The 24,988-nt window shown below is 38.9% G+C and overlaps 1 protein-coding gene across 22 annotated transcripts in view; it reads left to right on the top strand.

The window, feature by feature from the left end:
- CAMK2D (calcium/calmodulin dependent protein kinase II delta) overlaps positions 1–24,988 on the top strand; it is a 157,592-nt gene that overhangs the window by 111,846 nt on the left and 20,758 nt on the right. For 3 of the 22 annotated variants that reach the window (XM_086611396.1, XM_086611395.1, XM_086611394.1), the window contains exons 7-16: positions 807–909; positions 7,258–7,341; positions 8,344–8,438; positions 10,045–10,167; positions 11,121–11,204; positions 11,952–11,994; positions 16,027–16,064; positions 17,630–17,662; positions 21,962–22,021; positions 23,625–23,666. In XM_086611396.1, the coding sequence (XP_086467522.1) occupies positions 807–909; positions 7,258–7,341; positions 8,344–8,438; positions 10,045–10,167; positions 11,121–11,204; positions 11,952–11,994; positions 16,027–16,064; positions 17,630–17,662; positions 21,962–22,021; positions 23,625–23,666 (705 nt within the window). Of the gene's footprint in view, positions 1–806; positions 910–7,257; positions 7,342–8,343; positions 8,439–10,044; positions 10,168–11,120; positions 11,205–11,951; positions 11,995–16,026; positions 16,065–17,629; positions 17,663–19,214; positions 19,230–21,131; positions 21,138–21,961; positions 22,022–23,624; positions 23,667–24,988 lie in introns of all 22 variants that reach the window. The other 19 variants (XM_086611407.1, XM_086611400.1, XM_086611404.1 and 16 more) reach the window with 12 other exon arrangements.

Genomic DNA, 24,988 nt, shown 5'->3' with positions numbered 1-24,988 from the left:
GAGTAAAGTTATCTTTGGACAATTTGCATCTGATGTATTTGGTAACTGAATTTTAAAAGATACATTATGAACAGTGGAGAAAATACCATTGTTACGTCTGAATCCTTTACTTTTAATTGCATGATTGTACTGTAGCATTTGATTTCTGATGTGACCAACACACTCTCAACAAAAAAAAAAAAAAAAGGCCAAGTGGGAACTTTTGCAAAGTTGCACCGTTATTTGTAATAGATTCTCTGCAAGAGCAAACGTGGGCAGGCTGCTTTTGGTGCAAAGATTTGCAGGGTAAATACACCTGCCCTCTAAATACCAATATATGTCTCTTATTGTTAAGCTGCCACGCAAAACGTGTTTATGTTGGACAGTTACAGATGCCTGATCCTGCAAACTGCCTGGCTTGGACCAGTAGTCAAAGAATACGTGTCTTTGGGGGGTTTTCTGCAGCGTTTTTCGGGTAGCAAGCTCTTAGGACCCTCTGAATTGTCTGGTGACGCAAGTCAGCGTCGCAGTTCAGTGGGACCATTCTGGCCAGCCTCCTTGTCGAGCAGATCTGCGCGCCGTGCTCCGTCTTGCTGTCGTGGGATCATAAAGGCTGTTTACAGGCCTGGTGGTTCTTTCCAAGTAGGAACGGGAAGTGCAATTTTTGCAATTTCACAGAGAAAATGCCTGGGTTTTTTCTCTTTTTCCCTCCTCTAAGGATTTGTTCTTTTCCAGACTACCGTAACTAAAAAAAAAAAAAAGAAAACCTGTCTTAAAATATATTTACTTGTCTTTTCATCTCAATTTTTTTCTCTCTCTGAACAAAGCCTGAGAACTTACTTTTAGCTAGCAAATCCAAGGGAGCAGCAGTAAAACTGGCGGACTTTGGATTGGCTATAGAAGTCCAAGGAGAACAACAGGCTTGGTTTGGTAAGTAAATATTATTCTTTTTTCCTCACCATTTATTCAGCGTAGCCGTTAAGCCTCCCAAACCGCCCAGCTCTCACCCTAGTGTAAAACATGCAGCTCTTGCACTACTTGATTTGTAGCTTTAAGGGATATTTTGTTCACAGTTCAGTCTCTGCAGCTGGCTATGCTTTAGACCTTTTTCTCCAGCAAGAATGTTACCTGTGATTCTCACTGAATTAAACAGAGCTTGGCAGCAGACCTTATTTCGTGAAAAAAAAAAAAAAAAAAAGAAAAAAAATCTTCCAACACTTGTGTCTACGTTTCCAAATCTCAGAGCTCGCTTAGACAGGAAGTGGCTCTGCCCCGTAGCCTCCACTTTGCCAGCAAAGGTAAATCACCTTACCAAACATCATGAAATAAACTGGCAAAAGTCTCTTCTGTTGGCACAACTGTGTTCATTTTGGGGATTTTGCCAGCACTGCAGTACTGGTATGGAGTGGGATGGAGAGACAGACAGTTTTAATTCATGCTTCTAGTAAATACAGCTTTGTAAGTGTCCCTTTTGCTTGTAGTCTAAGTGCCATTGGCATTTCTTGATCCTGAAACTTAGATTTCCTGATTCCTGCCTTGTCCTAGCTTTTGTCAGCCATTAAGTTTGACTTAGGTGCACACAAGCTGCTTCTCCCTCACTTTCCCCTGTGTATCTAGAGGAAGGAAATAGGGGTGTAGAGCCTGGGAGGGAGATGGGTGGTTTCCAGTCAGGTGCTCGGGTGACCGAGGAGGAAGACTGTAGGTTAATACCACTGAGTGTATCTGCCTGGTCATAGAACCATAGGATGGTTTGGGTTGGAAGGGACCTTCAAGATCATCAAGTTCCAACCTGTGGCAGGGACACCTTCCACTACACCAGGTTGCTCAAAGCCTCATCCAGCCTGGCCTTCAACACTTGCAAGGATGAGACATCCACAGTTTCTCTGGGCAGTCTGTTCCAATGCTTCACCACCTTCTGAGTGAAGAATTTCTTCCTTAGATCTAATCTTGATCTAGCCTCTTCCAGCTTAAAACCGCTATGCCTTGTCACTATATGCCCTTGCAAAAAGTCCCTCTCCAGCTTTCTTGTAGGCCCCCTTTAGGTACTGGAAGGCTGCTCAAAGGTTTCCCCAGAGCCTTCTCTTCTTCATCATCAAAACATTTTGTCTGAACAGTTGTCTCTTGGCTGGAAATACCTGAAATTTTTTTTCTGAAGCACTTTGGAATGTGACTTGAACAAAAGAAAAATGGGGTTTGAGTACCTGAGGCTGTAGACAGTCACCCACGTCCAGATGTTGCTGTGACAGTACAATTTACCTGTCCCAGTTGTTTATATTGCTGTCCTAGAGGTGACTTCACATCTGCAAGTAAAACACTTCATAAAGTTGTTCTTTGACCCACTGAGGTCAAAATAAGCTGGCTTATTAAAAACGTACAATCGTTAATATATAAGCAACTCGTGGTAATCACGGAGAGCATAAACCCAGGAAGACAAAGGGGGGTTAAAATCATCAGGGACCTTGCACAATAGTCTGGAAAGGGTTGTCTGTCCACAGCTAACAAACGTCTTACAAAGTTGAGACTGAAGTTTCTCAGCCACTTCAGTGATTTTGAAAACACTGTCTTCATCTGGAAGGGATCAAGAGTATGCTTGCTTGATGGTGAAGATGGCAAAGATGTATGGGAATGTGGAAGCAAACTCCGTGTGTGCGTGTGACCGCCAGAAGAGAGCAAGTTCTGTGCTTCAGACACGCTCATGAAATGTTGGAAAGGGAGGGTGTCTGCCCCCTGAAGGTGGCAATTGATGGTGTAAACCAAGTCTGCAGAATCTATACCTAGAATGTGTCACAGTGTCCTGTACAATGCTCCACTTCAGGTTATTAGAAACAGACGGGGGTGGTGAGTTAAGTATCACAGGCTTCTCTCCAGTTCCACTAAAGCGTTTACTTTTTTTGTTAATTAAAAAAGAAAAAAAAAAGCTAATTGCAGATTGATTGTTACAGTTAACAGATGCCCAAAGGAAAACAGTGAAAAAGATTTAATACTGATCATTTTGAATAGTAGGACATGTAGAAACGTGATGCCTCTGTCTCGCATACCACCCTCTTGGAACAGACGTGAAGCACAGGACAAAACTTACTGTAAATCCCGGGAGGGAGAAATAGAGAATAAAATATTTCTAGGAGCTGGCTATTCTCACTTAGAGCAGCTAGAAAGCGTGGGTTAAAATTGAGCAAAGTGCTTGCGAGCTCGCTGTCAAAGCTCAGAAGAAGAGCACAAAGGATTTTGTGCCGGCAGTGGGTTGGGAGATTTGAGTGTTGGAAATCCAGGATATCAGTCCATGTGGATGCGCAGGCAGGACCGTTGGACATATGTCGGCAGCTTTATAAGCTGGCCTCTTGTTTGAAATCCCAGCCTTTATAAAATGGATTTCAGTAATCCACAAAAGACAGAGGAGATTGCTCTTGCACGTTAACAGAGACCAGAACAAAAGGAGTGAGATAGAAATAAGGCAAAACACAAGTTATTTGTTACAAGGGCGAAAACATCAGGTAAGCAGGAAGCATCTCAAGAAAAAATCAGCAGAACGAGCTTGACTTCAGGGGTGTTTTCTCGAGATACGTCTGTACGGATGCAGATGGTGCACAGGAGGTTGCAGTTCCCCAAAAATCCTTGCACTTGATTTGTTGGTCGTTTGGTTCTTGTGAAGTGCTTGGTTTAGGCTCGTAGCATCGTGAGGACTGCGGTGCTGAACTTGGTAGAAAGATTGAACAGAATGTCTTCAAAAGATGTGTGTAAGGAAGAGGTAAGCTGGCAGCAAGGTACTAGAAAGTAGTCTACTGTAGTGTTTTTGTGTTTGTTTGGTTTTTTTTTAATTTTTGATATTTGAGAAGGCGAGTGGGTTCTGTACCTTTTCTGGAACGCCCTTTTCAAAATGTTTTGGTGATGATCTGAGTGCCTGCCTTCATCTTTATGACTGCCTTAACAACGCAAAACACGAACTCCAATGTGCTTGACGTTTTGAACTTTTTCTTGCTCCCTTGCTGAAGATTTTTCTGCTTTCCACTGGCTTCTGCAGCACTTAGTGACTCATGGTGTGCTCTTATTCTAATTATAGCTCTGCATCAGTAGAGTTTTTTTTCTTTTTTTTCCTCTTTTTTTCTTTTTTTTTTTTCCTTTTTTTTGAGTGTAGTCCTCTGGTGCGATGGTCGCTTTTCTCAAACCATGGCTATGTCTCAGCAGGAAACTGGCACGACCTCCTTATGTTTGGATGCGACAGAGTACTTTGCTGGTTTGCGTGTTTGTAAAGCAAAACCTGTTCCTTGCCTGTTTGTAGAAAGTGTTAATGGGGTTTCTTGGTGGAAACACCCCACCCCGTTAGCAGGTGTTTAATGTACTGGGAAGGTGCCAGGTGGGCTCCACGGACTCACCCAGGCAGGTGCCTCGTTGCCCCTTGCCGAAGTCAGTGGAATGACTGCAGTTAACTCAGCTGGTAGCTAGATTTAGTCCTAGTTGTGTCTCATCTTAAAATTAAGTCCAGCTCTGCAACTAGAACTAAATTAAGTTGTTTTGAGGAGCTTTGCTGTACGAATTTGCTGGTTGTGTTAAATTAAGGTTGTATACAGTTAGGCTTTCGCATCCAGCCGTGCAGGAAAAGGAGGCTCCTGCCCTGTACTAATCTCAGCTGCTTGCTCTTGCCCCTTGCTACCACCTTCTCCTACCTTCTCACCAGGCTGCTCCTGTGGATCTTTATTCTCGAGTCAAAAGGAGGTAGGTTAGCAAAGTTATATGACTTAAACTGTTTAAATTAACATGGTTTATTCTGCCATTGTATTTTGGAATCCTTGTGTGAGTGATGCTGAGAAGGCTGTAAATCTAGCAGGGGTTGACAAAAGCAGAGGGCACGTCTTAGAGCAGGAATGTCTTCTGCTGTGTGTTTAAAATGCATCCCTCTGCATTAATTTAAGTTTACATGGTGGGATTATAGTTAACTTTCAATCCAGGCTTGACTCGAGAGGCGTGCTCACTGTTTATGAAGTATAATATATGTAATCTTTGCATAAGGAGTTTTTGAGACTCTTAAGTTATTTAGGCTGAGTAATGTGCCATCTCATGTTGCCCTGCACCACTGAACTCAACATAGCCTGGCATTTGTCTTGGGCCTCTGGATACTTAAATCATAGGATGGCAGGAGTACAAGGTGATGCGGTCTGTTCTGGGCACTGTACAGTCACAGTTTACAGCCTTGTTAGTTGTTTTTGCGAAGGTAGTTACTACTGTTAGCAATAGTTTTCTGAAAAATGCAGGCTCATACTGAGATCCCTCTGACCGGTTACAGAATGACCTGGTAAATAACAGTTTACAATTTCGGTGTGTCTTTTGTTTTTTACTGAAATAATGATTGTGTACTCTTCTGTGTTTGCTGCTTTAAACGACTTCAGCATATCTACTAAAACCATACCGATTATTTCTGTTCAGACCCGTTCTGTATCTTCATCAAGAGTTAAAATTCACTAAGTGCTACATTTCTTTTTACTTTAAAGTTTATTTTCAAGTGATGCATAGTAGTGTGTATGGAGCTATGGTAAGTTTGACAGTTGAGACAACTTTACTTCCCCTTTAAAATGAACAAACAACATTAATGTAGAGCACTAAAGCCAAGAGGTGATATGAAGCATCACTCTATTTAAAGCTACTCAGAATATGTATTTTTCAGCTTCTAAGATGTGTTTCCTGCATGATAGCACTCTTAACAATTCATACCGGGAGACTGCCAAAACCAAGCTTATTTTTCATGAAGATATTTTAGCTGTGTTCTCAGTAGAATATCCAGAATTTCTTCCTTCATTTCCTCCCCCCATTTGAAAATGATTGCCAGCTGCAGGGCACAGGCTGCCTTTTTTTCTGTACGCTTTATACATTATCACCGTCTCTTATAAGTTTTGTGGAATTCAGTGTGGTATTTCAGAAATGACATATGGTCCTTCATGAAAGCCACCAAATTCTCACCTTTCAAGAATTCCCAAGCATTTATTTTAGGCAAAGATGCTTGAAAGAACAGACACACTAACTGAAATGGTACAGAACGTTCTCGGTCATTAAGTTTTTATCATTTACAATGTCATAAGTCTACATTTATACCTACATTTTGCATTTCTCCTAAGAGAAAGCAGCACTGCTGGTAATGAATAAAGAATGAAGAACATATAAATTTTAAAGGCCAGATTACTTCAGAGATGCTTTTAGTAAACTTTTGTAAGGAGGTTTCCAGAAGCAGGATGACCTCACAGAAATGAGTTTCACGGTGGAAAGACCGTCTTAGAAGTAGCTGTACGAAACGGGAACAGCACAGGCTGTAGGAAGGCTGAGCCCTGACTTCGTGGTCTTCAGTCGTGCTCTTGTGACAGCTGGTCCTGAACATCTGGCATTGGCCAAATTGAGTTTCCGCTTCTGTCTGAAAAAATTTGAACTTTGTTTTTAATTTGTTTTTTCCTTCTAAATGAGAGATCTCTCCATATATGAACTTTTCTTAAATCTAGCCCTACATGTTCACTGGGAAATCTGTCCTCCCGTAAGACTGAATAGTGCTTTTAAAATGCTTCTTAGAGTTACAATCCTGTAGCTTAGCTGCCCCTCTCTTTTGTTAATTAGTTCCCTGTAAATGTCAGTGGAAGTACTCTGTGTGGGGTGGCAGTCTTCGCAGCTGATGGACTCCCAGAAATCCCATGCAAGTTTACAGTCTTAATTTGTACAGTTTAGGACTATTTTAAAGTAGCCAAAATTAGGCTAATGACTAAAAAAACCCCAGTAACAGTCTCTGGCATGCATGGTGTGAGTTTTCTGTCTTTCAGTTAGTATCTCCAAGGGGATCACTCAGATAATGTTTCCCACGCTCCCCCTGCTTCACTAACTTTTTTTGACCTTGACCCTCAGCCAAATGTATTTGCACCTCGCTACTGGATGTCTTGCTACAGCTTATGATAACACAGAAGTCATGAAAGAAATTTCCTCAGCTGTCTTATATTCTTCCTGGAAACCTTCCCCTGTTGCACTGTCACCAGACCCTTGACACCAGTGTTCAATCTGGAGCACTCTCCCAGACATGGTGACAGAAGAGGATGTGCCAAGTCTGGTCCTACCAACCAGAACATCAGTCTAATGACCGTTTCCATGAGCGTTGCGTCTAGGTGATTCACCATAAAAAGATTTCAAAATGAAGTGGTTAGAGGTCCGTGGCTTGGGAAATAATGTCCTGTGTCCTGTGGGTTGAGTTGAGAATCACTTGGTTTTTGCGGAGCACATACAGCTTTTGAGAACAGTTGCCTTGCCTTTTGACAGGCTTCGCTGGTACTCCAGGATACCTTTCTCCAGAGGTGTTACGAAAAGATCCTTATGGAAAACCTGTGGATATGTGGGCATGTGGTAAGAAATTATTCTGAAAGATGATGTACAGTCCACCGTGAAGTATTTTGAAGGAGAGAGATGATGTCCAGAATATATTATATTCTGCATCGGATAATACGTATTTCCTAAAATTCGATATTAATTTTTAGAAGAGGTCATTGGATTTTTTGCTATTCTACCAGCTTCGTTTTTTAGGTTTTTTAATTATTTGGGAAGTTGTAATGTAGTCACGACGTTCTTGGCCCTGTCTACGCAACACGCTTTCACAAAGTATTAAAAAAATAGTTGCAGGCGCATGATGCCTTGCTGATTAGAAAACGTAACAATTCATACTGTGAGCTGGGCCTTAGTTTTGCTTCACAACCAGCCTAAAATCTGATCTGACCAATATACTAGAACAGCAGTTTTAAACTGTGAAACAAAATGTTTTGTGGAGGCCAGAGCAATTACTTTATCATCCAGTTCTTGAAACAGCGTGGCAGCTACCTAGCTGAGAACAATTGGTGGTTTCCTTCTTTTACTTCTACACGTGCTTATTTGGTTGTATTTATGAAAGCACTTTTCTTTAGTCCTAGTGAATCATCCCTGTAAGACTAGCAGATGGGCTTTTTAATTTCCTATTGACCATATATTTATACAGGTAAATTGAGTTGCCTGAATTTTCTTTGCATGAGATGAGTTAAAACACAGTCTTGCAGACACCGGTACAAGCCGTGATAAAACCAGAGGTAAAAAATGCGTTTTCCTAGAACATCCATGATCATTGAAAATTATTTCTCCAACTAGCTATCAATGTTCCTTATCTGATGTTGTCTCAGATAACCATTATTGCCCACACTCTGCATAGGAGGTTATCTTGTGAACCCTGCGTTTACTATTTTCTCTAGTAGGAACAGGCAGTATTTTTCAGGAGGTGGGATAATACTGTTGAGCCATTTGTTTCCATGGTTGTCTGGTGCAAAATGAATTCCTGGGCTTTGTTTCTTGAAATCACTTAATACTACTGTGAATTTTCTGCAGGTGTCATTCTGTATATCCTCCTGGTGGGATACCCTCCTTTCTGGGATGAAGACCAGCACAGGCTTTACCAGCAGATCAAGGCTGGTGCTTATGATGTATGTACCGTATTCTGTCTATTTGATTATTTATAATTGTACCTCTAAACAGAAGTTTTCTAGAGTGAAAAATGAAATTAGAATTATTTCCTAAATTTTTTTTTCACTGGTTATCTTTGCGGGCCACTCAATATAGTAAATGTCACTTTAGTAACGTGAACTTTATTGGGATGGGAATGTCTTATGCTAATTTAAATTTGATTTCCCTATGGCTCCAAGCTTTCATTGTCTCGTCCTTGTATAAATCAAGCAAGCTTATGTTCTCCTGACAAGCCTGTTCAGACCTCTGTGAACTTCCAAGGGCCTGTGTTTTCCCTTGTGGTTTATCACTTCAACCAATCAGTTACTCTGAATTGCATTTAAGAAGTCTTAAGCTTCCTGAATACACACCTTGATGCTGGAGTATTGCCCACTTTTGGAAATACAAACTGCTATCGAGCTTTTCAAAAGGAATAGTTTCAGTAACTATGTGAATTGCAACAAAAAGCATTACAACTGTTGGTAGGTAGGAACTGGTGATTTGGTGACGTTATGAATTTTGCTGCATCATCCATTTATATTATATTAATCAGACAGAAGGCTGCTGGTCTTCAGATTTAAGTAATTTGTGAGTGTTGGAGAGCTTTTACTTGAATCCAGTCTTGGATGGCCGAAAAGGGAATTGTTAATGCTCTAGCCTTTTAGTGAAAATAAGCTACAGTCTGTGGGGTCTTCTTGCTAGCGAACACGTAGTCGTACACTAACAGACAGGGTGACAGCGGGGAATTACGATTCCAGCCGAGAGGGCAAGGCATGAGGAATTGCAGAGACTGAACTGTGCATCTGCATTGTACATACGTGGTACCTACTTGTGCCGTGCCGTGCCTAGGTAATACCAAATTCCTATCGTCTCCGAGTAAATGTTTTTAATAGAGGAAAACACAGAATCCTCAAGGTTAAGGACTCTTCCCAAAAGCAGTTTTAAGACGTGAGGTTTTTTCATTTCATTTGAACAGATGCTTTGAGTGCATGTATAAATATTTTGCTGAGCAGGGAGGTGTTAGACTTGTAACTAGTTAGACTTATATACCATAACTATACAGTTAGCATTAAGATTTACATTGAAAGAAAGCAATCAAGGAGCTTGAAGAATAATGCTTAATATTTCTGTCTTTATTGAAAGAGAAAGTAGGACTGTATTTACTTAATAATATTTTATTATTAAGTAAATACTTTTTATTATTGATAAAAATAAATTAATTAGTTATATTAAACATTTACATATATGCTGTATGACCATATGCCTCTCAGATGACTGGAATTTGTTATTCTGTCTGCTGTTGATATTTTATGCGATGAATTTCAGTTGGCATCATGTTATTGTAAATATAGAAATGCTGTGCATTTGAACCAAAGAAATCAAAGGTCAAAATAGTTAAGGAGAAAAACATTCTTTATAAAACTGGGTAATTCAGACTTTCCTAGTTGTGGCAAACTGGATTTTTCCCCTTAAAGCTGCTTAGTTGTGCTAGCAATTAATGTGACAGAAATAATGTCAATGAAAATCCTTAGATAAAATTGTGTAAAGATTGTACAAGCTAATATACACTTTTTTTTTTTTCTTAAGTTTCCCTCACCAGAATGGGATACGGTGACTCCTGAAGCAAAAGACCTTATCAATAAAATGCTTACCATCAACCCAGCAAAACGTATCACAGCATCAGAAGCGCTAAAGCATCCATGGATCTGTGTAAGTAATTTCCCCAGATTTAACAGGATAATTTGACAGGCAAATCAGTTTATAGTTTAATTGTTAATTACACGGATACAGTCAATAGTGTCGTATATAGAGGTCTCAGCCTGGGTAAGATTTTTGCAGAAATGAACTCCTTTTCTTCGACTTCATGGTGCAGAAGTTCACCGCAGCAGCATTTTAAATTCTTAGAGAAAAAAAAAGACAAGAAGGAAACTTTGAGTTAGGTAATGCTTTACATCTTCATTTCCCATTAACCATTATGATAGGCAGGAAATGTAAAGACAGGAAGTGAAGGGATTTTAAAAGTCACTTTGCAGGTAGCAGAGGCCACCTGTTTGTTACTGGATCTAGGACAACTTTCCAGTTCTCAGTACCCTCTATACGTTAACTGTGCTGGTAGTCTGGGCTGATACTTTGAAAGTCACAGTGAGACGTATAGCTGGTTCCCAGCTCTTTATTCATCGCAGTAGGCTGCGTTATCTCGCCTTGAAAATTGTAATGCAAATGAAGTTGAGTTACAGGGAAAATGCAGATACCACTGAATTTTCTCTGAAATATTTTCTTCAGCTGTACCTCACCTAATATCACTAAAGCTAAAGAAAAATTTCCTTCTTGTTTTAAAATGTATTTTCCAAAATCATGATTCAGTTTCTGACTTTGATTATGTTTATACTGTGTAACCCAAGTTCTAAGATTTTGTGTTCTTCTTGGTCCCTTTTTCTTTCAAGATGACTTTACACATGGAAAAGGCTGAGTAAAATGAGACCGTGGTTTCGTTGATTTGGAAATTTCCCAAATAGGTAGAAACCTGCACAAAGGGATAGTCAGACAGGGTAGAAATTGAAGGCCTAAGTTTTGGACCATGTGGGTTGTAGTATGTATGTTGTAGAGTAAATAAAATGGTAGACATCTGGCTGGGTGTGTTAAAATGACTCTTCTTCTCTTAGCAACGTTCTACTGTTGCCTCTATGATGCACAGACAAGAGACTGTAGATTGCTTGAAGAAATTCAATGCAAGAAGAAAACTAAAGGTAAGAAAGAAAACATCTGCGAGGATGAGTAGCTAATTTTGGAATGATTAAAGAATGTTGACTTGTGGTCCATGTGTAAAACAAACAGTTCCTAAGCCATTTTTTTCTTGAATATTATGCTTAAATGAACTATTTCATAGATGATCGGCTTTTGGCATGAGGATCTTAAACTCTTCGTGAAAGTGAATAGAACATAGCATAATTTTGTTGGATTCAAATAGTAACAATCATCTTCATTTATACACATTAAAAATACTTTGTTGAAAGAAAATCTTTAAGGTTATTCTTTTAGATTATCCTTTATTTTCTCCTGACCAGACAGGATAACTTTGCACGTGTGAACTTTTCTGATTAGCACATAACAAATAAACTCCTCTTCCTACCTAAAAAAGAATCTAAACACATTAGTAAAGTCTGTTTCATATTCAGTCATGTGTTTTGCTGATAATTCCAGTACCTTTGAGTACTCGTGGTTTGTGCATTATGTACTCACAATACGCATGTACCCACAATGGTAAATATTTGAGATCATCAGGATTGCTGGTAGGTGTGTGATCACAATTAAATTACAATTTATGCACTGCTGGCATCACGTATGATAGGTAACACACAGACAATGCATTCTTTCAGGGTTAATTTAGTAATTGGTGTCATTTACGCCCGTGTTCTTCTTTTTGTTGTGTCGCGTTCACGTTCAGAATTTTACACAAGTGTGATGCTAATGTGAGAAAATGTGTGTGTACACAGGGGGCCATTTTGACAACTATGCTGGCTACCAGAAATTTCTCAGGTATGTTCATTGAGCTCCGGATTGATATGGTCTTTATGCTTTGATGTCTGTGATGACTAAGATCTAATTAGGATTCATTAGTACAGAAGGATCTTTGTTACTCAGGAGCATCTAAACATGATATATCTTAAGTTGTTTCCTTTGCAGAAGCAAACAAGAATTTAAACTGTTTGGGCCAAATAGAATCTCTTGTAGATGACAGTCTAATTTTTCAGCAGAATGTGAGTTTCTTCTCTTTCCATTTTTAGTGTTACCTGTCAAAAAGACAGACAGTTGTTTCCTGTCTGTTTTGGTGGAGGAAAATAATGCATATAGCTCCACGTGCACAAGTATCACCAAACAATATTCAAAAACTTACTTATTTTTATATACCTAAAATGTCATTCCAGGATTCTGTCACCTCCAGTGTTTAAAAAAAAAAAAGTTCATTCTTTATTGCTTTGCTAAGGACTAAGAAACGTAGTAAAATGAGTCCTTCTGTTCCTTCCCTTCTAATGCCTAGCTTGATACGACAAGAGATGTTTCCTTTTTATGAAAGAATTTTATAGTGATATCCCTGGAGATTTAGATCTTCATACTAAAGAAATTTTAATAGAAAAAGCTGAAATAAGTTTGCTGTTAGTACAGTTAGAATTGTGCTCAGTAGTAGTATGGCTGAAATTTTGACGCTATGCTGAATTTTTCGTTTTACCGTTTGAAATTTCAAGTGAGTAGTGAAAAAGAACACCAAATTTTGAAATCAGTAATTTTACATATCCTCCTACTCTGTGATGTAACTGTTAGAGTGTAACGTAAATGAGTTTATGGACAAAAAGGTGATAGAGCTTTGGGCATGTTTTGAATAAGAAGCAGCACTGAATCATCCAAAATAAATTACGTAATCACGAATGCAAGAACAACTTGTTCAGTTCGCGTAGTACACGAAATAACAATTTCTTTCCTAGTTAAGTTCCTGCATTTCATACACACCTAAAACACAGAAGGCTGCATTTATGTAAATTACATTGAGTTAATGCTTAATGAATTGCCAGTATCTGCCAGTTCATTTTAAAGGTGAGAATGCTGTAGGCTGCATATCTTGTAAAAATGAATCATTATTAAATATCAAGCAAATACGTCATTGCTCATCGCTTTTCGTAACTGTCATTGTCTGTACATGTAAGGGTCAAGTTCAACCATCATGAACCGGAAAAAACCCGAAGTAATTTTAAAATAGTATTTCGGCATGAAAAGCAGACAGGGTTTTTGGCTTTATTTTGGATTTTTTTCACCTATCATTTCTCTTTTACACCGTATTGACCCATGTTTTTCCTTGACAACGTTTTATTTTTTCCAATTGTTCATTCATTGTATGTCATTGCAAAGCATGCTTTTGAAGGTCATTTGTCCATAACGATGTGGTTTTAAAAGTGTTTTATTTTCCTTTTTCTTTCTTCCTTTTATGTGGAATGTATATTTCTTGTGAGGTAAGACCCTCAGCACGTGAAAGGAACAGCTTTTTTCTCTTCTAAACCAAAATTGCTTTGTCCTAAATCACTTTAATTTCTACATGGTGTCACACCACCATTTCTTTTCCGTCTGCTTTCTGGCCTATTAGCGCTGCCGTAGGTTTTATTTATAGCTATTGCTTGTAGTTGCAAGAAATCTTTCATTGTGGGCTTAATTTAGAATATGCTAATTGCTTTGCTACTGCCAATTCCTTAAATACTTGATTTGTATGCAGTATCTGTGCTTAAAGAAAAATGCATCAAAATATTGTTAAAAAATACATTCCGAGCCAAAGCCAACAAAGGTGGTTGAGTATGGATTATGTCCTATAAAATAAAATACTGCGTAATAATCCATACTAGGCACATCTGGAAGGACACGCTGGCAATGCCATAAACACAATACTTGTAGTTCTTGCTTTCGGTGCCCTCATTTTACTGGCTTTCATTTAATTGTCTACATATAACATGTAATGTTTGTTAAGCATTAAAAGAACTCAGAAGTTTTCTGCCCAAATTTAGCAAAAGGACCTAGTTTGTTATGAACGGCAGCCTACAAGAATTAATTTATGTTTTCCCATATTTTCCTAAGGGATAACAGTATAAAACAGGCTTCAAAAGCAATGAACTTCTGGGTTTTTTGGCCTTAGGTTTTAGAAAAGTCTCCTCCCCTTTGCTTTCCCTAAATTGACTTCTGAAGTTAACGGAGCGCCCACAATATTGGTGGTAGTGTCAGATCTAAGTCTGGGTTGCTTCAGGTCCTGTAAGCACACTTTGCAACAGGATGTATCCTGTCTCAAAAATACATGGAAAACAATTTATTTCCAATATTAATTTACGTGTTTCTGTAAACAAAAACAGGCAATGGTCCTGTTGCGTAATGCAGGCAAATTTATTTTTGTTCATTTTAGTTGCAAATCATGGGCCTTGTGAGAGTTTTAATGATGGTGTCGGCTCATGTCCATAATTAATAAACTGCATTTGTGGGGGGCTGATATATTAAGGAAATTATAAACATTAACTTGGCTTCACTTTTCAGTTTTTTTTAATGTAAACAACAGCACAAGAACAGACATTAATTATTTCTGCACAGTTTCCAAGGTGATCTTACATTTTCTGTACCCTGAACCAGAGCTAAATGAGCACTTAATGCAGATGTAGCCAGAGAATAAGCCACAAATACAAAAATGAACTTCAAGTTTAAACCACACACTCAATAACTCCAATATCCTCAGGTAGTTGGAGCAACCTTAGGCTTACAAGGTGCATTTGTGGGGGTTTGATTTAGTTTTCAAGAGAAAGGTGCTGGTCATGAAGGGAGGTTTGTCTCCCTTTGATTATGCCAGGTCGTTAGCTGCAGCATTTCCTTTTCAAAAAGGTTTCCAACTTGTACATGAAACAGCATATATAGAAGCACTTTCTTGCAACCTAAGCCACGATATGCTTTCTGATGGGAAGACTGGGTCATAAACAGCAATAAAACCAAAAAAAACGCCAGGCTGGTTTTGTAATTTATTGTTCTTCAAGTCATTGGCAATGAGTCATGAAGCATTTACGCTTTAGTCAGTAGTTGATTTGGATTTGGTAGGTCATCCAGAATGTATTTGTGCTTTAATTCAGAGCTGCCGTCCGCTCGTTTGCACGTTAGCCCTCCAAATTTACTAATTTGGAATGAATTGGCCCCATTTCGGTGCCAGTTTTAAAGGATGGAGTTTAAAGCCTAACACGTGGATGACGTTACGGCAATGAAATTTTGCCCAATAATCCCCATCGCTTTGAAAAAATTTGACGAGTGCGCACCGTGATTCAGAAAATAAGAGGTTTTCATCATCAGAAGTCGAAGCAAAGCCTTCCGTTTGTTTTGTCCTCCAAAACAACACTTTGTTAGCAGATTGTTCTTCCTTTCTTATTTGCCATATCCTGACCTTTCCCGCAAGGCGACTGACGCTGTCGTGGTGGGAAATCCCCAAAGAGCCATTGCCCAGAGGTGCTTTTTTAAAACCCAGTTTACCTTTCATTGGGTGGAATAGGTAGTATTTTACCCCACTGCGTTGTACAGGTACCTTATTGATCTGATATCGGTTACTTTTATGTCATTGTCATATTAATTAACATCATTAAGATGCCAGTGGGCTCTGCAAACACTCAGTCCAAGTCCCTGCCATCAGAACAGCCCTTTTTTCATCATCGCGTCAAACTATCCCCATCAACAATTGTAAATGTATCGCAGTTGGAAAAATGAACATATCCTAAGCTGTTGCTTTTCCACTCGCCCTGCTTCCATTTCCTCTACACCATCCAAGGAGGTCTCTCCTTGTATACCTACAGTTAACCTACAGCTTGAATCAACGGAAAACAGAGATACATGACAATTGGAAGTATTTGTCGTTTCCTAAATATTTCATTTCCTATACTCAGAGCATCAAAAGGAGGAAATAAAAGCTGAAAAAGTATCTGCAGCTGGGAGGCAGTGGGGGTTTGCTGCGCAGCTGGTTGATCTCGGTGGTAACCACCTGGCACTGACATTATTTGTCTCGTTTTACAGCAGCCAAGAGTTTACTGAAAAAACCAGATGGAGTTAAGGTAGGTCCGACACATGCCTTAAAATGTATTTTCTTAGTCACCACCTATCTGTAACTTCTGCCAGTTTTTAGGCCTGATTATTGTTATTTTTTCCCTTTATAGAATGGGTTAATAAGTGCTTCTTGCCACGTATTTGAAGTGATTAAAGTTAGTAAGTGAAGCTTAAAAAACGAAATAAAAGAAATAATTGAAAAACAAGCGTTTTAATAAGCGGAAGATAGAAAACTGCTAGAGAAAATGCTTTTCTTGCTGTTTTCTTGAAGGATGATTGTGTAGTTAATGACTCAATGTTATTAATTAGCTTATAAATACAAATAATGGTTTAGCGGTGAGCATGTTAACTTTTTAGGTAGTAGCATTTATCCGCAGCTCTATTGCCTCTGTGTTTCACTTTGACTTTTTATTAGATTTCATGGAAGACCAAAAGTTGGCTGGTAGGCTTGGCTCCACATGAGGTGTATTCTGCCAGATGTACTCGCTATATTTGGCAGAACTGGAGGGGTTTACTAGCTCAACAAATCAGCTCATCCTGACTAACAGGCCTTGCTAAGAAGGGAGCGTTTTGGCAGCTTTCATACATGATTTAGAGCTCCTAGTCTCATGTGACCAGATCCTGCAGGAGGAGAGATGCTTCAGGAATGAACATTCCGGATAAATACGTTGAAAAACAGACAGGAAATGAAAAAAAAAATATATATATATATCACTCAGCAATGAAAAATATTTTATTTCTTTTCTCAGAGGACTCCTGAAGACTAAAATAAGTGCTTCAAGCTTTCATGATATGATTCAAAAGATATTCTTCTGTGCTCTGTGTGTTTACTCAGAAGTGTGTCTTTGACCTGAATTTTAATTTTCTATTTAATCTTAACTTCTTACTTTAACAAAACATTGTCTACTTAAATACCAGATTCATAGTGTATTTGTTCCTGTTCTCCAACGTATGCACACTTTTGCTATCGAAAAAATCGTGAGAGTGACTTAAAACAAAGTGAGTACACCACGATTTCAATGCTTCTCACTGCCAAGTAGTAGTTATCCTAATTTTATGGAGAAGCACACGCTCAGTACTGTTCTCTCATTCCTATGGAAGACCCTTAACATGATTTTGTTGTGGAATATATAAATTTTGTGTACTCTGTCTGACCAGCTTTTCCTTTTTAAATATCATTCCTCCTACAGGTCTATTATGGTATTTGTTTATATCTCAATTTTGATTATAACATTGGAAACAACTGTTGCCTAAATTTTGCCTAAATTACACTTGCTGGGATTTGATACTTCGGTTTTCAGCACATTTTATGTCTGCTGTTTGTCTGCATGGTCATGTGGAGCAAAGGGAGTAAATTTACATCTGGGGAAGTCAATTTTTGTCATTTCTGTTATTGAGATACTGTATACTCCGTAGCATTTTTCCACCCCTTCCTACAGCTTAAGCTGTCTTTTTCTTAAAAAAAAAAAATAAAAAAGCCAAAGCAGAAATATACTGTACTCCATGCATTGATACTTCAAATCCAACCAGTCACATTTTCTTCTTTTCCTTTCTCTCTGACTGGTCAATTCAGAAAAGGAAGTCCAGTTCGAGTGTTCAGATGATGGTGAGGATCTTTATCGACAGATTTTTTTTTTTTTCTCCTGTGAAACGTTCACACTTAGAAATCAAACAGTTGCATTTAGTTCTGTTGACGTACTGTGAGAAGCTGCAAGACTTTATTGAAGTACAGCCCTGTGAATTTTAAGCTTGCAGTTGCTATATGCCATCCACAGTGAATTGTTCTGCAGTTCTTTCAAGCAAGATTTTTATTTGTTGTTTTGGTTTTTTTTTAACCTGGGTACATACAGGAACAAGTAGATGTAACATTGACCAGTGCAGCTGTCCTTAGTAGATAAAGAGAGTAACAAAATATTAAGCTTATAACAGCCATCTGTTAGTTTTAAAAACCTCCTTATTTTAAAAGCTAATAGTATTAATATCATAAAATGTAACACAAACCACCGTGAAATAGTGTCACTTTAATTGAGCTGCTGTAGACCAAGATTACACCCTAAATGCTCAGGAGTTAAAAAATAAACAATTTCAGAGCCTTGCCACTCTACAGTTTCCCAGCTCACTTCGTTCACAGCTCAAGGCTTTGTCACGACACGTCTCAACTGACGGTCAGCCTCAAGAACTTTCATCCTCCTCAACCTGCTCTACAGTCTTGGGTGCGTTTGGCCTCTAGGATCCCACCCAGCTACTCACTCTGTTCCTGTTTGTTATGGTTTTAAACGTGACTTTTGAGACGTTCGTGATGCTCAGCTGGGATGTCCCAGCCACCTTCTGGTGCTGCCGGTAGAGAGAAGGCAAATATCCTCATCCGTGCCTTTCCCTGGGATGTCCAACTCCTTGAAAAGCAAAAATTCATGGTCAGGTCTGAGCAGTGACAGAGTTATGTAGGTAAATAGTCTGTTCTTTGGGCAAACGGAGAACTTCAGTGGTAGCAGTGTCCAAATGAGAGTCACCAAAAGCTACGGTGAGGATATTTCCAGTATCCCAAACGTGAAATGTGCTTTAATTTTTTGTTACAGAAGTAGCATGTGAAAGACTAAGTCCCATGACAGAGCTTTTGTTTCTTAAAATGTTTTTATGATATACTGAAAAAAAGACCAGTATCATGACTCTACAGTCGTGCCCAGCTGTTTGGAGCGTTCGTGTGTGTCTGTCAGACCGAAGAGAGCGGCTTTTGACAAGCGAGGCATTAGTATAAAAGTTTTTCCTTCTTCACAACAACTAGAAGGTCACCACCCAAGCACAATTCAACTTTTTTAGAAGAGCTGTTTCACGTGAAAATATTTTACTCCTTTTGGAATCATTTCGCTTTTGCTGTTAAAAATACATGGAAAATACACCTTGTGTGTTCGTATATTAACAAAAGCACGTGTGTATGTTCTCTAAGAGAAAGTCTACAGGCTCGTGGCTGTTTTCTTTCTTTTACCAAGTTCTCTTTACACAGAAGAAACAACTGTCTTTTGAATTACGTTATCTCTTTCTGCTTCTACCAAGGAATGCTGTGTTCTCCGTATTTTACCAAGAAGTTTTGAATGTATTTCCTGCAGTTTTCAGCAGTAGCTGTAATGGATATTGTTTATTTTTGTAGGACTTCCACCAAGGGAGTATGGACCCAAGCCTGCTCTCCTTACTCAGGCAAAATTGGAATTGAAATTTGATTAACCTGTTCTCATTATATATTCAACGAGCATTCGTTTGGCTTTACCACTTCATTTTTCCTATTAAGCTACTGCTAAAGAGGACTGTAGGAAATCTGGTGAAATCTTCCTTTCTTCCCTCATGTTTTTGCATTATGTTTATCTGCCTTTTGTTAGGGTCTTTTCATTTGTAGTCTCTTGATGACTACACCGTCATAAAAATAAGAACTTGTAGTTATATGACTTGATACGTGATTTTTCTCTTGTTTTGGGAGATTCCGTATGCCATCAAGCAGCGTTGTATGTCTTCTCACTATTCCACAGTTCTCCTGTAGAGCTTTCATTCACTGAAGTGTTTGAGGTTTTTTTAAGTTTTTTCCTGAGTGAGGAGTTGAGGTTTTGCCCATCTCACAGTCCCATAAATATCAAACGTAGCTGATAGATAAAATACTCGCTAATACTTATGTCTCCCCATGAATGACTTTAGGCACAAAGGTATTTATTCTCTCCCTGTCTTGAGTTCAGACAACCCTGCAACCTACAGTTGTAATTGTGGGTCAATAAGTGAAATTTATTTGACAATAACTAGGCCAAGTCTGGGCATAAACTGAACACTTGGAACTCGATAATGACTCATCTTTTCTCTTATTGACAATTTGTGTAGAAAGACCGTTGTTAAAAAAATAAGTTTCTCATCTTTTTGCTGTAGAACACTGTGAACTTTGATTTTAAATCAAAGAAAAATATTTTTATTCTATATGGAAGAATGATTCCTATCATAAATATTGCTAAATAACATTTAGTGTCGAAATAATGTTCCCTGACATTATCAAACGAGACCGCTTTATATTCTTCGAAGCCGGTTAAATGCTGGTTAAGATCAGGAAGTTTGCAATCTCTAATGAATTAATGCCAATCCCGTTGACATTTCCATAATCTAGACATATCCTAAGTAAGATTCAGTCCAACCGCAGGCATAACTTTCCATTTATGGAAAGGAAGGAACAAGTCAGCTGCTACACCTGTACTAAAGTAAAATAATCCTCAAAAACTGCTGAAGCCATGAAATTCAGTGAATTTCCCCGGCGGTGCGAACTTCGGAAGGCTCGAATTTATTAAAGCCCTTGGCACAGACAAAACATGGATGTCAGCCTGCGCGCCGAGGGGCTGAACGCTTCATCCGAGACGGCAGAGTCATCGGGAAGCTTAAATCAGATGATTCATGCGCAGCTGGGTTTGGTCCACTCTTCTAGGACTTGCTCTTTCTTTGTGCCTTTTCATAGATGTTAATTAGCATATCGCCGTTTCCTGATTGGTTTAGAAAGGCTTTTTCTGTTAGAAGAAAAAATATCAAAATTTCACCCTAAAATTGCTACTGTTCGTTTCTTTAAATGGAAAGTTAATTACAGTTTTTTACAAAAATCCATTAAAACAATTTTAGACTTTTTTTCTTTGTTTTGCACAAAACAAAGTGGTGCAAAGTACTTTATTATGAAGTAATGTGACTAGAAGGTTCAAAAGAATATTTTTTTTTTTTTAATCAAAGTCCTTCTAGACAATATATGTCTGTACACCCAGTTCTGCATGCTGCTTTGGACTGCTCTTGTTAAAATTAGACATGACCAAAATGTATGTAATATTTTATTCCTGATTATTGTTAAAGAAAAACATTACATATTTCAAACTAGTTTTACTATACTTTAATCTTGCTTCTTAGTGCATGTAAAAAAGTGGCTCAGTACATTATGTTTAGTATTTCTGTTCTTTTCATACCACGGTATTGATGAAAGCTCAATCTTAAAAATGGATTTAAAGAATCAGATACCTTTAAACTTATTGCTAAGCAGTTTAATTTGAATTAAAATTTTGAATAAGTAAAAGCCAAAAGTCCTGTGAAGATGTAGTACTGTGCTAAGCATAAGAAATAACATGATGACCTACGTGTATAGTTGGGCAGATACGTACTGATTTGTGGAGTAAGACTACAGATACTATAGTGGGAAACCTTAGACTTGCAGGTTATGGTGCCAAAATCGAAAGGCTGATACACAGTTACTGCAGGATTCTTGAGACTGAAAAAAATCACAGCTGCTAATTATTTTTTACCTAAAATAACACCAAAAAAAAAAAAAAAGCTAAAGGGGCACCAGTCTCTTTCTAGCATCGGTTGTATTTATTCAGATCTGGAATCAGTTATATTTATTCAAATCCGTTCCCAAAAGCCAGTAGAACAAATCTATAGATTTCTGGAGAGCTAGGAATAATCCAGTATTATTTATGGTGATGATAGGTAGTTAAAAATAAAGAACTGGGTGCAATTTTTTGACGTCAAGAAATCGCAATGGCTGTTTAGGACTTCCTTCGAACCCATATTAATTCTTTATTTTTATATGTGATTAGCTGCTACTTAAAGGCTCTCTGTTCTTCTGAGTGTCACAGCTGAAGTCATCTATACCTTACATAGACCTTCGTCTAGTGCCTCTGAAAACCCGTAGCTAGCATGTTTGGAGGAGCTGCAGCCACCCATGGGATCTATTGCTAGCGTTCTTCCAAGTTCATAAGTTCATCTTTCTGTGATTCTTTATTTCCATATCTATACCTAGACATAGATATCTATATCTGCATATAGATACTCTATACAGCGAGATATAGATACGGTGCCTGCCGCGAGTTCTAAGGGCTGTCTGTTTCTATTTTCTGCATACCTACAGATAAACAACAAAACGAACGTGGTAACCAGCCCCAAGGAAAATATTCCTACCCCGGCGCTGGTATACCTGGAATCTTCCTTCTCATGCTATCTTGAAGTTTTTGACTGTTTTCTGTTTGTTCTTCCTTCATTTTTGCTTTTTCATGCGTTTACTCTGTTTGCTTTCTAAAAACAGGTTTCGGGAAACCTTTTTCGTTTGAATTACGCTTTCTTTTTCTTTGTGAGGAAGTCCATTTAGAGCGTGTTTATTAATAGAAAATGTGACATGGAAGCTGGATGCGGTAGAGTCGTAGCCTTTGTAACTGTAGTTGAATTTTTTGCATGCCGTGCCAGAAAGTGAGTAGAGTGCTTTTATGTTGCTCTTAGCTCTTTGCCTGATGACTGTTTAGCATCTTTTTAATGCTAACCTTTTGCACAAAAAAAATAAAAATAAAAGCTCTATTATTTTCTCTGCTTTGTCTCAATATAATATTGATATCAAGGAGAGCTAACAGGATTGTTGCTGGGCTACCATAAAATAGACCTTATTCAGATTTTCGTGCCATGTTTCCTAAAGCTTCAGCAGGACTTTGCAAGTCTTCACTGGGATCGAGAGGCGTCTAGCGCTAAACGTTTTCGCTTGTCTCTCTTACATGGAATTCTGCGGGAGACATTGCTGGTTAATAAGCTCTGCTAGGAACATGTTACTAATTGGCGTTGATGAGTGGTTTTATTACAGTCTTGCTTTTATTAGTAGCTCCTGTTTCTTAGGCATTACATGTATCTCAGGGCTCACAAATATAAATGCCGGTGCGTAAGTACCTGATTTTTGTGAGGCGTTGTCTCCTGTATGCCCTTGTATATAGCTTTGAAAACAGGGATAATTGACATGCATCAGGAGAGATTTTTCCTCTTGGATTTTTTTGTGCGGCTGGCACCGCAGCATGGATCGCTAAGTAATTTCTAAGGACCGGTTAACGGGTTTCACGCGTGAGTATATGGCAGTCTGTTCCCAGACGTAGCCGTGTGCGATAGTCCGTGCTGAAAGCACGCTGGCTACCTGCCGTTTCAAAGATTATTTAATCTTTTTTTTTTTTTTAAGGGAAAGGATTTGGGGAAATTAGGCTTTAAAACGACGCAAAGATGTCTCTCGCTTACTTTTATGCTGCCCTGCCAGGGCAGCAATCGGTAGTTGTCCGCGTCTTCCAAAACACCGTAGTGTTTAGAGGTAAACTCGTCCTCAATCCTTGTTGATTCATCTGTATTTTTATTTGATCGCTTAATACTAATACAAGCAAACACACTTAAAGAAAAGAAGTGATTTCTGGCCGCCTCGTCCGGTCTGGCTCGGACAGGAAAACGCACAAGGCGTTTTGGGATGGCCTCGTGCAAAAGAAAGCCTCTGCAGATCCCCAGAGCTTCAAAGCCCTCTACACGTTGGTCATGAATAAGGTCTCTGCATGCCGCTGCGGTAGGTGAAATGGTCTTTTTTTTGCTGGCTTGCCGTTGAGGAAATCTGCATTAGAGACATCCAGTTTCACCCTCTGGCACCAGTTAACGTTCGTTTTAGCTCTTGTCAGTGTTCCGCGTTTGTGAGCTGGCTCTTCTTGCACTCCCTCACACTAATGAGAATGTATTTACCAATGGGAACTCTTTTTTTTTCTCTTTATTTTGTTCTCGCTCAGGAGCCCCAAACTACAGTAATCCACAACCCTGATGGAAATAAGGTATTCAGAAAGAATCAACTCCATCTTGCTTTTACACACCGCACATTTCATCCACTATTCCACAGTGAAATAGGGCTGTTCCAGGAATTTATCAAGAAAAAAAAAAAAAAATCTCATTCCCACATTTATTACACCTGGTGTGTCTTGAGCTTGTTTTCATCTGTGTTCATCCGCTACCTGCATCCTGCCAATTGCCGGGCTTCCAAAATTCTTGGGGGAGACGGTAGCAATTGCTGGAGTTGAGTACCCCGTGCAGCCAGGCGCGGGAGCGCGATGGCTCCATCGTTTCAGCCAAAAATGCTGCAGCCTAAGCGTAACCAAAGAAGGCTTCTCAGAGCGTGGTGAGATCGTACCAACGAGTTCTGTGTGCGGTTGTCACCTTAGATAAAGATGTCGTTTCAGTTTATCCCATCTGCTGTGTTCTCAGCGTGCTTGTACACCGTGTTGTGACGTGTCTTTTGCACAGGACTTTGGTTTTCTTCCATATAACGTCGCTCAACAGCGTCCAAAAAAAAAAATTTAACATTTCAAGTGACAAAGAGGTCTTTTGATTTTCATACGTTTTCCTCATGCGCTTTTCTTTTTCTTGTGTTTTGTGACGTTTGCGTTTGGCAGCTGATTCCTAAAATGTGTTTTGTTTTGTTTTTTTCATGCATGGACTTGAAAAGGGCCAGGAAATACCATCATTTACATATAACACATGTTCCTAGGTTTCCTGGAAAGAATTCACTCTTCCAACAAAAATTTCACTGTTTACAACATTGACTTAAAGAATTGACATCTCATTTCTCTAGTCTTAACTACTTGTGGTTGTTTCGTATGGGAAGGGTTGAATCTGAGTGAAAAAATAGCGCATGCAGACGTTGCTCAAGCATGGAAGTGCTGATGGTGTGTATTGTGCTTGTATATCCCATTCCTTTATGTACCTCCCATCTGTCAAACATAGAGCTTCTACTTTCGTGTTACTACTTTTTAAACTCCTAGGCAACAAACAGCCTGTGTTTGAACACTAAACTTTTATCACTGAAGTCTGCTAAAGACCAGAAAACCCAGATAAAATATTGGTGTGACTACATCTACTTGACTTTACTATATGCTCCTAGCAAATTAAGACACTCAGTGTCCCAAAAGGTCACAGCAAACCACCTGAACGTGGACAGTTACTCCTAAATTTGTCTGGAAGGCCAATCGTTGTAGTAGGGCAACTGGAGTGGATGCTTCAGTGTTACAGGCTACGTCTGCTGTGTGAGCTTGTGCATGGTGTTTACAACTGGTATTTGTGAGGAGGAGGTTTGTTTGCTTCTAAATCCTTTACTTAATAT

This window comes from Tauraco erythrolophus, chromosome 5 (assembly GCF_009769465.1).
Source record: "Tauraco erythrolophus isolate bTauEry1 chromosome 5, bTauEry1.pri, whole genome shotgun sequence".
In the NCBI taxonomy this organism is placed as follows: domain Eukaryota; kingdom Metazoa; phylum Chordata; class Aves; order Musophagiformes; family Musophagidae; genus Tauraco; species Tauraco erythrolophus.
Note: the sequence above shows the minus strand (reverse complement) of the source record. Positions and strands in the feature narration are given on the sequence as shown.